General features: G+C 42.2%; 1 protein-coding gene across 7 annotated transcripts in view; it reads right to left on the minus strand.

Annotated features, from left to right (window-relative positions):
• Positions 1 to 14,247, minus strand: part of NEURL1 (neuralized E3 ubiquitin protein ligase 1) — a 155,789-nt gene that overhangs the window by 9,387 nt on the left and 132,155 nt on the right. For all 7 annotated transcript variants that reach the window (XM_065067121.1, XM_065067119.1, XM_065067123.1 and 4 more), the window contains one exon: positions 9,763 to 10,443. In XM_065067121.1, the coding sequence (XP_064923193.1) occupies positions 9,763 to 10,443 (681 nt within the window). The remainder of the gene's footprint in view (positions 1 to 9,762; positions 10,444 to 14,247) is intronic.

Raw genomic sequence — 14,247 nt, forward strand, 5'->3', positions numbered from 1 at the left:
TGGGAACCTCCTACCATAAAGTCTTATGCAACATACTGCCTTGCCCATATGCTGAGTATCATGTGGAGCACATTGACAGCCCCTTCTCTTTTTATAACACATTTGCTGCGTAAATAGGACAGCTAATAAAGATCAGGTAATTACCAATAATAATCAGAGGTTTTCAAAGTTGCTCCATCCGTTCACAGGTCTGAGAGCTTGCAGCACACAGTGGAAAAAAATAGAACAGCTGCTGAAATCTGGTTGCCACCTTCAACTGGCTTATTTAAGGGCGCTCAAGAGAGCTGTGCACTTCTCATACATTTTAGTCCAGTGTGCACTGGGCACCTGACAGTCATATACATTTAGATGCCTTTCAAAACTCTCAGCTTGATTTTCCCTTTGTTAGCAGCCAGATTTTTAAGTCTATCAGCTAAAATAATTCCCCTATCTCAAAAACTGCTCAATATCCATTCTCATGTTTAATACTCTCAATGTATCATGGCCATTGATTTTGTTATCTAAACAGGATCAAGGTTCTTTCAAAAATCTGGCATAATTGTGGGTAATGAGCTCATGTGCCTAAGGACATCTGTCCCATAACACGTGAGCTCCTGCAGTGTGGGTGGGCTGTGATGTTACTGAGGCTGGATACTGGAGCAACGTAACCCTCTAAAAGTCATAACTTTGCTTAATCTAGTCTACTAAAGATCTCTGGCTTTATAGTGACCGCTAGTATGTGAACATCCTTGATAAATAACCATATGCAAGACTGGTAGGACTGGGACCTCAATTTTGATCCTCACTATTTTTTTACTTAAAAATCTCTTATATAAGCTTTTTTGGTGGTTGGTTGGTTGTGCTTGGTGGGTTTTTTGTTTTTTTCTGCTCATGTATGTAGCTTGTATAGAACGTTGCCACTATTTTTTCCTGTGTTCATCCATGTATTTTAGAAAAAGGCAGATATATACTTTTAACTCTTAGAGAATGCAGACTGGCGGAATTGCATGGCTCTTTCACATTTACAAGAGCAAAAGCCCATATTGAAGATGTAGTGGGGAACCTGGAACAGTCCACTAAATGCATGTTCTTTGGACTTTGCAATCTAGTGGCAAGACAGTGTACTGAAAGCTCCTGGGTTCTTTCTACTATCTTCTCTCCGAAAGATGAAGTTCCTGTTGTTGGATGTTTCTCAGACAGATGTCAGACTATCACCTCTCCCTTGACACTGATTAGAAACCCAGGTATTCCATCAGTAGCACATCCACTAGAAGGTGGGTCTTATCAAGACAAGCTTTGCAAGAGCTAAATCTTTTCATGTTGCATTTCGGTAACCATTTTTCACTAATGCAAATGTCCCACGAAATATAGAGAGCTGCAAATACCAGACCCAGTTTCAGCAAGATAGTTTCAATGCTAAAATGACAGCTCTCCCCACAGCATGCTTTCTGCTCCAAAGAGCAGCCATATACATTTCTGCACATTATCATATTTTCTTGTCTCCTGCTGAGGCTGCAGGAGAGCTGTTCTGTCCCCCAGGGCCACTCAGGTCTTGCCCAACAGGGACTTTTGAACCCTTCACGCTAAAACAAAGGAACAAAGCACCTGTTACTGCCTGGGCACATGGTAGTTAAAGATCAACAATACTGTTAGGGAAGGATGTAAGCATATCCATCACTTCTGAATGCTGTAAAACATATGTATTTACACAGCATTTGTTATGTTCCCACGGTGATGGCAACAATACTGCACTGACCAGAAACCAGAGCTTCCTTCCCCTTAGGCTCAATGCTTTTTGGCCAAGCAGGCTTTCAGAGCCTGGCCTCTGTGCTGCAGCTCATCTCTGCCTCTCAGGTGACCAACAACAGTTGATGATCCATGGGGGTTTTTTTGCATTCAGGTATTTCCTGGAGGATTTAAAAAACTGTTCTGGATAGAACAATATTACATTTTGCTCTTTACAAGCCCATGAAAGCTAAAGGATTTTGCATTATGCTACAGAAATGTCTGGAAATAGGTCAAAAAGCAGCCTGGCAGATTTTGCATGCAAAACGATAGGGCCTGTGTTTGCAGATGGGTGTCAGACACCCACTGTTTGGAGAAGTAAAAGTTAGATCCAAACCACATGGAGAACAACAGTTCAGGCTCCCATGTGGATCAGAAAAGGAGTGTTCTTCATGGCTTCACCGGAGCATTGCTGTCTGCTGTGTCCAGAAGGACAGAGGGCACCAGCACAGCTATTAACCTCCTGCAGGCATATGCACACTCCAGCCAAGCAGGAGAAACATGAAAGCTCCAAACACCACAGAATTTTTTGATTCAGCAACTTGCCCAGCCCGAGCCCAGTGTGCCCTCTGAAAGCAAAGAGCACACAGCAAACTTATTGGGAACTGCTTCTGGCCTGACAGGTGAGGTTCAGCAGCTACTCAGGGCTTCAACCTGCAAAATACTGAGGGCAGTGACACCAAACAATGAACATCTAGTTGAGCTGAAGTGAAAGAGCCTCTAATGGGGCTCCATCTCTCAACCTGAGAAATACTAGACCAACAAAGCACCCAGATAGGTGCTTAGATCAAGAAGAGGTAAAAAAGAAGCAGCCTTGATTAAGCAGCTGAACCACATGAAAAATGAGAGTTGAAGCTTTTGTCTTGTTTCAGAAAAACAAAGCAAAAAGCCCTCTTGCAACTCTTTTCCCTGACCAAAAATGTTTCTGTTCATAAACAGCACCTTTTCCACATCTGTCTCAAAAAGGCCATTTGGCTCAGAGTGTTTGGGAGATCATAGCAAAAGTAGTTCCGTGAGCAAAAGGAGGATCACTGCCTAACCCCGCACCTCCAAGCTCTGTGCCTCTCCAGGGGGGACATGTATAAATAGGGTGGTAGATGCATACAGGAAACAAAATGCTTTCCCTTTTCTTGGCCAGCATTGCTCTGAATTTCTGTGGGACACTGTGCTGGATGAAAAGACATATGACAAAGAAGAAAAATAAAGAGTTTAGTCTGCTATGTCACTCTCACAGCAGCCAGAACAACTAACTCATGCCAGTGTTAGTTCAAAGAATAGGCAGATTTTATCTCTCCTGACAGACAAGTTGTAATTTGAAGAGGCTGGTATATAGACCCTATATCCTGTATATTCACTGTAGTCAGGCAAAGGCGTTATGAGATAAGGGAGATCTATATATCACTTACTACAAATATCTCACTGCATCCTGGGATAGTTTATTATCCTAGCGATGATAACAATTTCTGCTCTTGTGGAGGGAAGTGTGCTGAGGACGAGACATTTGCAGTCCTGTGGCTGTCACTCCGAGGAGACCCGCTTGCTTTACCCAGCCTTTATCCAGATGCTGGCTGATACCTCTGTGCACAGGCTAATGCTCATTAACTCATGTGGCAAGTGTGGGTTAATTATGTATCACGTGTGATGAGATATTTAGATTGATTGTACAAGGTGCCACAAGCAGGTATTCACTCTGACATTGCTGACACTGACCACAAGGGAAAAGCATTTGACTTCAACTCTCTGTAACTGTGCAGTTTTCCAAGGAACAAGTTATAAAGTAATTTGTCTTCTCTAACACAATAGCTTCTCTTTGTACTAATTCTCCTTTAAAACAATGAATATAAACCAGGATGTGAATAGAGAGCCCTGTGCAGTGCTTGGGTCAAGCCCAGGAGTTATGGACACTAAAATGCTCTTGTGCAGCTCTTCCAACTATCAGTAACGTGTACTTCACTTGCAATGAAAGGTAAAACAATGCATGATAGGAAGGTTTATGGAGAGGCATCATTTAATACAAGCAGATTTCTTTCCAAGAGCCACTGAATTTAACTCTCTCCCTTGCCCCCTAGTCTCTAACACCATAAAACACCATGTACCCTGCAGCACATAGGAACTCCGGGCAGTTAAGTGCCACACACTACAGGCCTGTTAGATCCCGATCAGCTTAATGAGTCTATTTTCCACACAAGTGGGAAATGTTTCCAAAATCAAAATAATAAAAACCAAGCAAACTAACTAACAAAAACCCCCACAACAAAAAAACATCAAAACATGCACACAACACCAAACAAAAAACAAAACAAAACACAAAAACAAAACAAAAACAATAAAAAAAACCCACCAAACAAATAAAACCCCCCATATGGATGATAAAACTCCAGGATACTTCTAATGCACCACTTTTTAAAATGAGAGATTCATTACATGCATTTCTGTGCAACAATGCTACGCATTTATCAGACTTCTGCTGTCTTTAACTCAGCAATTTCCACATCACTGGAATGAACCAAGGTGAAGAAGGATCAAGTTCCCAAATGGATAATGGACTGGCCACCTCTGAGATCAGAGATGAGGTGTGTGATTTACTACTGCAAAGAACTATCTTCTCTCAAACAGGAGCAGCTTATCAATTTAGAGCTGGAGAACCAAGATCCTGGATTCTTCTTGCCTGTATGAGATAGATAATTTTCTACAAACTGTACCTATTGCCTGCACCATCGGTGGTGTGTATAACAACCATACATAACAATTACCATTTAAATATTTTGTAGGCTTGCTGCAATAGTTACATGTGTAAAGAAAGTATATAACTCCACCCTGGGTGGAGAAGATTTTTGGAAGTGACAGATACTCTGCCATGAGATGCTGAAGTCTTGTGATAGTCAAGGAGCAGCCATAGGCTAAGCAAGTTGTTTATACAGGAATAGACAAAAACCTATGAAGAAAGGGGGTAAAATGGGATCAGCTCCCCAGAAGACCTACAGATTCTTAGGAGGATCAGGCCAGACAAGTGCCGCAGCAGAGACCAGACAAAAGAAGACACATACTCCCTTGGAGATAATCTGGAGATAGTGTTTGCAGGAATGGTATCGGCAAGATAAGTGAGAAATTCTGGGAGGCAGTAGAATAATCCTGGTTAGAAAGGAGAGGGCAGTCTTCAAGGCTCAGACATGGCCTGTAAATCCCAAGTGGTCTGTGGAGAGCTGGTCATTCACCTGACATGAAGCTGAAGTTCAACGAAAGCCAAATGGGGAAGTGTGATGAACCTCACAGAACAAGGCAAAGTGATTTCCCCTGGTAAACCATTGCTCTGTGTCACCTAAGCACCTAAGGACTCTGATCACCCGTGAAACTGCAAATCTTTCTGTTTGGTTCCTCAAGATAAAGGCACTACCAAGGCTTCTAAGCCTGACCACCAGTAAGAGTCCTAATGGGCACAGCTTTGAGTAAGCCTGCCTGTAATGGGATTGACCACAGTTTGCCTTTACGTACAGCCCCTGAGGCCACGTCAGATCAAATTTCGCTGCTGACTTAAAGAGTCCTTTGCCATCACCCTTTGTCCCACAGTAATCTGCTGAACCAACTCCCATTTTGGTCCTTTGCCAACTGCTGTTGTCAGAAATCCCAAGGAACGAAGGGTTCACAGTTGTTCTGACTGCAAGTTCCTGGTCAGCTCTTCCTTCCTCACCCCACCAGTTTTGAGCCCATTGACCAATTTCAAGAAAGTCTGAAATAAGGATGGAAACGTCAGCAACAACTGATTCCCAAATATTTTGCAATGGGCAGCTAAGCAGGAAACCCAACTCATATGACCATGGTAGAGGAGGCAGGAGAGCTTAGCCCACCACACCCTGCATCTATGCAGCATGGATGTGAACACAGACTTAACTCACACCAAATGCTGTCTCTTGGGTTGTATTATTTCAGGTCTAATGCCGTCTCTTGGCCAGCATTACAAGACATCCAGAGAACTCTGATATTGTGCAGCTGTTCTGGTGGGGCTGGAGTTATTGAGGGCATGGATAGAAAGGACACAGATAAGCTGGCAACTCCTTGGGATGACTGTTGATGGAACATGTTATTTCATTGCTCAAAAGAAAACTTCAATATTACTGGAAAGGATGAAACCCACAAGGGAAACCACACCAAAAAAAAAGAGACAAAGGAAGACAAAGAAAGATGTTTTACATGCTGGTGATTCATTCAGAGACAAAAGAAAATGAAAGAATATCCCCAACCATTTGGATCCCCAAATACTACACATATAAACTTATTGCTATGATAGCTCTTCCAGACATGAGTCATACATTTTAAAACCTTATGGGGTCAATCAATTTAACTTCATAAATGAATTACACCACCAAAACCAGGCCAAAAACCAGACCAATGTATCCAGACTGGCTCATTTCAACCTTTCAGAGCTGTCGATAAAACTGTGTGTGAGCTGAAATGCTTACCAGCAAAGGCTGAAAGCAGTAAATCAATTTTAATAGGCTGGTTTTGTCGACTGTACAAGAATGATGCCTGAAAAAAAACCCAACCCAAGCCTGAACTAATGGAATTCCTAAAGGATATGCAAAGACTGTTTCATTTCTAGATGCCTAATGACCTGGGTTTCTGTTTGGTTGTCCTGTGTGCATTACCCATAGAATTTCTGAATTAAGACCAGCACTTTACATATAAAATATTTAGAAATGCTTCTAGTCCTGACAAAAAGATCTATTGCCTCCCTTAATAGCTGGTTCCTGTAGTTAATTACTCTCGCTTATGTTTAATTTAAATTTGTGTCCCTTCATTTTCCAGCAGCTTGCTATTTTTTTATGCTATTATCTGCTACATTAAAGTGGCCCCCTCTGTCATTTATCTTCCCTCCATGTGGTCAAGTTGCCTTTTAACCTTTTCTTTGCAACAAATTGACATCCTTCCTGCTCCCACCACAGGTGACTGCTGCATCTTGCTGCACTATAGTGGTACTTGGGTTCCATTTATTTTCACTTTGCTGGGGTGACAAAAGAAAAATAGTATTTCCAACCTCGTCTCCCCTGATATTTATATTAGTAAAGAAATGTTGTATCTCCAATACTGTGCAACAACTGTGGTCAGCAAACGTCAGCTTCTATGATAAAGCCATAAGCCAGGTCCTACTCTAGGCCAAGACCAAATAACTAATCTCAATGCATGAAATGTAAAATCCAGTGATCAATACCCTGAGCCATCTCATTCTCTGAGTCAAAAATTAACCTTCTCTAGGTGCAAGAGTGGCATTGCTACTCTTTACCTTCTCCATTCTCCAAATTAAACCGAAAAGCTGGAGAAGAAGCAAACTCAGTAAATTCATTTTATAGTCAGCTGTAATGCTGATGTTCCTTTAACATTGCATAACACTGCTTTGATTAATCAAATAATGATATGCCCCCAGAAATAGAACAACATCTGATATTTAAAATAGGTTTGGTACAATTATGCCTTTTGCCGTATTTGTGTCTCATTTCTTTCAAGGATATGTAACTTCACTTTTTCCATTAAAACTAGAAAAAGATGACTATAAACATGTCTTCTCCTGTGATATAAAGCTCAAACTATGAAAGACAGATCACACAAAATTACTCTTGTTTGCATTCTGAAGAAGGAGCTTGTCATTAAAAAGATGAACACTTTATATTCTTCTTACATTTTCTAATATTATAATGACAGATATTATGGCAAGCACCATAATCTGTTCCACTGCAGTGCAAACAGTGCACATCACCTCCCTAATAACATTGCAAAAGCTAGAGATGGGAGTTCATTATTTTCTTTGCCTTCTGCTGGGATATTGCTGATCCATATAATTCCAGCAGCTGCAGAGATGTGCAGTGTTGGGACAGTGTCAGCGCTCTTCTCTGGGCAGTTGCACTGTGCTGATACTGGGACTGTACAGCTCCCAGTGCTGTTATACTGGAAACATAGGTCTGAAAAGTTCTATTCATCTTTTAATGCCTGTTAAAAATTATAGGCAAGCTCAGAGCTTTTAACTGGGAGGTGTCAGCTTGCTGTCCAAGCTGACGTGGACAAAGCTGTACACTCAAGCAGGGTCCTACCCTTTCCTTGAGAAAGGCAAGGTCAGCAAGGCTGGATCTTTTCACTTACATCTCACTTAAGAACAATAGCCCATTTTCAGCTTCTCCTCCAGCGACTGAAGCCAGGAAAGTCTGTTACATGGTCACAAATACAGGTAATAAGTAGCTTTCCAACTCATGAGATTTCGTTTCATGGATCCAAACACAGATTTATCTAAAACATGCCCTGGGAGTGTGCTGGTTTGGGCTGAACCTGTGAGAAGGTAGGAAGGACATACACAGGGTATGTGCAACAGGAGGTTTGCCCAGGATGCAGGAGGCCAGTGTTTAAGTCTGTGCTCTGTTGAGTTCTGTATGAGGATGTGAATTTATTCCTCTGGTGAGATACATCCTCGCTGCCCTGTTTCAGGACCCATTGCAAGCAGGCTATTCACTCTGTGCAAAACTGCCATAACTAGTGATCTCATGTGAAAGGAAGCACTGGTCAAAGACTTAGTTTTACCAGCAGCTCCATGACCTGAGGATGTTTTCCTTCTAACATATGCAGGAGCATTTAATCACCTACTTTTGTGGGATGTTCTTGACTTCACCTACCATTATCACAATGACATGTTGGAGGAAGCAGAGCTAACCATGGATTATGTACAATACCCACAATAAATGTAATCAGGCTGAATTATCAGGGATTGAGTTTTGGGCTTCTGGAAATAAATTACAGTGTTACATTTGTCATCTGCGAGCCTTTAACAGCCACAAAATACTCCCAGCCTAGGCCTATGGTCAACTTTGTGCAAATTGTATAGAGCACTTCATACTGTGATTAAGGAACTGGATTCTTCAGGCAGATGTGCATGTCAACCTCAATTTATCTTCAAACACTGTCTATAAATCCTAAAGAGGAGGTGTCAGTTGGCTTTTGGGTTTGTTCATGGCTTCTGGTTTTTTTGTTTTGTTTTTCACACTGGGAAATCTTCCTGTTTTAATAGTGAGGAAGCAAAAAATGAGTATATTTAGAGTTAGATGAATGGAACAGTATAAACAAGAAAAGAACATTCTAAAATCATCTCTAGTTAGAGGAGTACCAGGAATGATATCATGTTCTCAGAATCCATCATTTACTTTGATATAGGCCAAATTCATGGCCAAATGCATCCTACACCTGTGTCCAATACACACAGACAAAAAAAAGTGAATTTGGTCCTGAGCAAATGCTATTTCAAGGCTTTTCCCTCCACACCTTTAAAAGATAACTTGCAGGATTGAAATCAAGTACTTCTGTTAACAGCTTAAAAACAGAGCAAAAATATCAAGAGAAAGAGGCCAGCTCTTCAGAGGTCCATCAACCTGTATGAGCTACACTGCTTTAAATAGGGCTGGAGGACAAGGAAGCCCTTCTCCTGGTGTGCTTGTCAGTGCCATGCTCTGTGCATTGTCGGGATCATGAGAGCTTCCTCTCTTCTTGCTAGCCTGACTCTCACATACAAGCCTGGGGATAGCAAGGGGACAGCTCTTTTTGGGAACTGGTCATGCCAAATAGCCAATACACAGAAAAGAGAGCCAGAACTCATTTTTCCTCCTGGCTATGCCCTACATTAGCTCAGCCCAAAGCACCTCTCCTCCCCGTTTCTTACTTCTCCTAGGTCAGTGGTGACTCATCTGTACTTTTAATGGATGTCTCTGAGGCTTAATTCGTTGTCTGAAAAGGGCTTTGAGGCCATCACATGAAGGATGCTAGAAAAGTGCAAAGAGGTAAGCCTTGTAACTCCATGTGCTATGTACATAACTTTGTATTTTGTTTTCCTCCTTCTATAAAAACAAAATCTGCACCTGATCCTAGAGCAAGGAGGGAGTCATTCATTCCCTCGACCCTTTACCTGCAAGGTATCTCCCTCTTGCTGTCTCGTGCATGTGGTTTGGTAAAAGGGGGGTTCTGACATACCCAACAGTCGAACTTGTGTGACTGCACCATGTAAAACGAAGAACATCCAGAGGGGCTGGGAACAGTCCACGCAGACCTGCATGCCAGTGCCAGCACCGTTGTGACTCAAATGCAGCTCGCCATCTGAATTCACCATAAATCCCAGGATGTCACCGCTCTGGAGGGGCACCACGACTCGGCAGATGGCCCAGAACTCCTTTCGGTCAACCAAGGACTCGGGGTTATATGGGAGGTCACCAGGGCGCAAGGTGCTGGGGTCGCAGGACGTCACCCCGTAGGACAGTGTCCCTGTGCGCACAGCGTTAGACTTGTTGATTTTGACAAAAATGGTTTCATTGATCCGAAGGGGTCTGTTGGTGAAAACCAAAGTCCTCTCCTCCCGAGCGTGCTCCAGACGGGCCACGGTTTGGTCATCAAGGATTTTCACGTGGGGTCCCCGGAGATGATGGAAGCGGAGGTCGCTCTCCAGCTGGGAGGGGAGGAGGTGGGAGTGCTGGGAGTTAAGGGAGTTCTGTGGGATGGGGCATGTGGTGGCCGTCACATGGAAGGTCTCCTCCTGCAGATTGAGGTCGCACAGGCTGACCGAGAGGCGCGTGTCCTCCGTCTCCCGCCGCAAGGAGGGCCGGCGGATGGCGGTGAAGGAGCGGGGCCGCAGGCAGTCGGGAGGAATGATTTCACTGTCTGCAGGGAGAGAAAACAAAAAAGGGGTCACATCAGAGAAAACAAAATGCCCAGGAGCTTGCAAATTGCCATCGGTTTGACTGCTATGTTTAAAAGGGAAAATGAGAAACCTGCTGCCATTAATAAATTTCCCCCTTTAAAACATGGAAGCAGAGTATAATAAAATGTATTTGCAATCGATTGCTATTCTTGTGCTTTCCCCACCAGCATCACCATTTTCAGCTTCTGAGCAGGCAGACTCAAAATCAATGGAAAGAATTGACAAGGGGAGGATCTCCTTGGAGAGAGGAAGCAAAGGGTAAATATCTGAAATACACCCTGAATGTACCAATCAATACCTCCAAGTTTTCATGCTCTTGTTATTGTCTACAGCAATTCTAATAGATCTAGGAAATAAATATCTAACTACACATTTTTTATATTTTAAATCAAATACTATGTTCAGTTCTAATTTATCACTATGTGAAATTTAATTAATTCTTGAATATAATTAATCATCTGTTCTGGTGCTCACTGCAAACCAGTAGAGATATGGATTTCACAGTGCAAACTGAACTTGGGAATCTGCAGTTTTCTATAAATCACATGCAATCATTTATTATCTCCAAGCCAAATAATTAAAAATCAAATCCAGATATGTAACAAAGAAAGATGATGCTCACACATTCAAATCCACCAGTAGAAACAGAATTGCACCTTATCCTCTTTGTTAGTCTCACCCACTGTTTCAAGAGCTAACCAGTAATTTACTTGATTCTTTTTCTAAGGAACATAACCACCTGCCTTTAACGCCTAAATTACCTTTATTTAACATGCCCTTAGCTATGCTGTTGCAATATACTGAGAAAAATGTATTTAAATCTATTATAAAAGTAATCTGAGACAATGCAAAGATTTATACTTATGCCTGACTTTCTGAACTCCAAGAAGTCCATGGCGTCAAGAGACTATTCGCTGTCAGAAAACTGAGCATGTGGGTAAGTCTTTGCAAACACTGCAATAAGCTATGGTCCATGTTGACTGTTCCTCTTTGGGAACTGAGCCTGAAGACTGTTGTGGCTCCAAGCCTGGGTCTAAACAACATGAGGTGGGACCACCCCATACAACAAAATCCTGTGCAGGTGGCACAAAGCAACAGCACCAGATTCCAGCCTGGAACCTTCCACAAACACTGCGTAAGAGGCAGAGACTCATTCCTGACCCACCTCTTCCAGTCACATATCCTTGAAATTTCCTTCTATGACAACAAAAAAGCAGGAACTCAGGTTATCTGAGGATTTTCCCAGTGGGATGCACCCTCTCTTAGTACACCAGAATAGTGATTCTGTACTGATGTGCCAAGGAATAATGCCAGCTACTGAATACCCAACATCTCCTGCAATATCTGAGGTCTGACTAACAGCCTGTCCTGTCCTCCTCTTCTGGGAGCCCTGACAAGAGCACACCCACACACAGTTTGGCCGCAACAGAGCTCTTTGCTTTGCTTAAACTGGTTTATTCCAGGCTGCTCTTTAAATAAACTGCTATTACGAGGGAAGCAGAGTCTCAAAATAAAAATGGGCTTTGTTTCTCATGTTTGATTTTCCCCATACTGATATTTCAGCTTCTCTTTCCAGAAGTTAATTAAAGGAGGAATAAATAAAACCAGAAATTACCCCAAGTAATTTAGAAGTGGGTCGCATTAATGCTTTGTAATATTTGGGCTAGTATTTGCATTGCAAGTGCTCCTGCTGGATAGAATTAGACTTATTTTACCCTCCTTTGGCTGGAAACCCACACAGGAGAACAAATTAATACTGGCAGCTGATGACGATCCTTTGGTGTAGGTGAATGGGTAGAGACCTTTCTGAATAGGAACAGAAGGTCCTCTCTATTTTATTCCCTGTAACTATGCATGTGCAGCCTGGCTGACAACTGTGACGTGTGGGTAGCTTGCAGCCAGAGTTTTGAAACAGCTTGTTTTCCACCAGGATGCTTGCATTTCCCTTTGGCTGCTGGACAAAATATCATTTTCCATCTGAAAAGAGGTTAAGAGAGATGGAGTCCTTCAGCCGACAAGACACATGGCAGTGACAGCAAACCAGGGTAACACATTCAACTGTTTTATTTTAATCCATCCGTAGCTCAGATGCCTAGCCACATACGGGATGAGATGTCTCAAGCATATGGGATTGACTGTGAGACTTAGTTTATTAATGTTTGCAAATACCCATGGAAGAAAGGATTGCAGTTTACAGTATCTGAAGTGGCATTGTGAAAATTTAGAGAGAGGAGTCTTTAAGAAATACTGGCCTGATCCAGAGCTCTATATTTTTATAAATCACAAAATACCCAGTCAAAGAAAAAAAAAATTCCATTCAACACAAAGTAAAACAAAAGTGGGATTTGTCTTTTGCGGTGGTAGGTAAGTTGGAAGAGATGTGGAATGTAATTTATCCAAAATAACTGATTATGTCCAAGGATTATGAAAGAACAATTCTAGTGAAACGTGAAATGAGGTGACTTTGAGCAGTTTCTTTCACCAGAAGATACCCAGGAATGAGTTCTTTCCTTCCACTAAAGTTCCAGTTGTCACTTCTTAGACCAAGCTGTTCATGCTGGAGCAGCTCTTAACACAGCCAGACTCCTGCAGAACATTTACAACCTGCTTTTAATGCCTACAAAGGAGAGACTCTGTGTAGGAATGTTCAGGCACATTCATATTTGCAGAGACACACGTGGAGCACACATCAAAAAGACAGAATGACTTTATGTGACAAGACTAAAATACAAAATGGTTCAATGGCCCATTACCAAGAAGATCACCCAGCTTCAGCCTGAAGAATCAAGAAATCAATGCTGCTTATTAAATATTCAAGGTTATAACATTTCCTGCATAAGGCAGTTGGCAGTGTTTATTTCAGAAAAGTCAGCTTGTGAGAAACCTCCTTGGGTGAGAATAGATGGACTTGTGAGTCACACCACAGCTCTCACTGAGTCACCAGAGCAAAGTTCAGCCCAGCTGGTTGGGGTACCACCAGCAAGCAGGCTGTGATTGCGGCAGCTCAACTGCCCAGGTAGCTTTCCAGAGAGGTTTTGCTGTGCTCTGCATCAGTGCAGTTATGGTGCCAATGCTGGATTTAGAGACTTAAAGTTTCTGGTAGAAAAATAGACATAGCAAAAGCAGAAAAGATTTCTAATACAAATTTTCTGCTCCTCAGTTGGAGACTCTGAGACACTAAATTTTGTATAGGATGCCTAACTTCATTAATCCCTTTGTATTTTTTTTTTCTAGCTTTGTTTAAGAAAGAAAGTGAGCAGCAGTAGAAAATTAGCACTGAAGAACAGTTGAGCAGTTCAGCCATCTTCTGTTTTCTCTTCTTATCTAGTGGGGTTTATCTGCAAAATTTATATTTCCAGCAGCTGATGCCTTATACAGAAAATTAACTTGAAATATCTTCTTCAAACCAGAGGCTTCAAAGCTCTCTGTATTCCTGCTCAGAGGGCATGGAAGAGCGTCCTGCTCCAAGCAGGCTCAATGAAACTGCAGTAACACTTTACAACGGCACTTACAAGGAGCTGGTGAGCAGCCAGATACAGCTGTAATCGCTGCATCCAGATCAGAAGTACTTCACTACCACCTTATTTTTGAAATACTCCCAAATGTTGTCTTCTTAAAATCATCTGTTTCCTTAAACAGGTATAATACATATCATGCACATTTAATATGGCTACATGCACATTCAAACACAAAGACGTTTCTAAGCACCAGCATGCACAGATCACCCCAGCCTCGCACAAACCCAAAGGGGATGTGTTGCTGTC

The sequence above is a fragment of the Columba livia genome, chromosome 6 (genome assembly GCF_036013475.1).
Source record: "Columba livia isolate bColLiv1 breed racing homer chromosome 6, bColLiv1.pat.W.v2, whole genome shotgun sequence".
NCBI lineage: Eukaryota > Metazoa > Chordata > Aves > Columbiformes > Columbidae > Columba > Columba livia.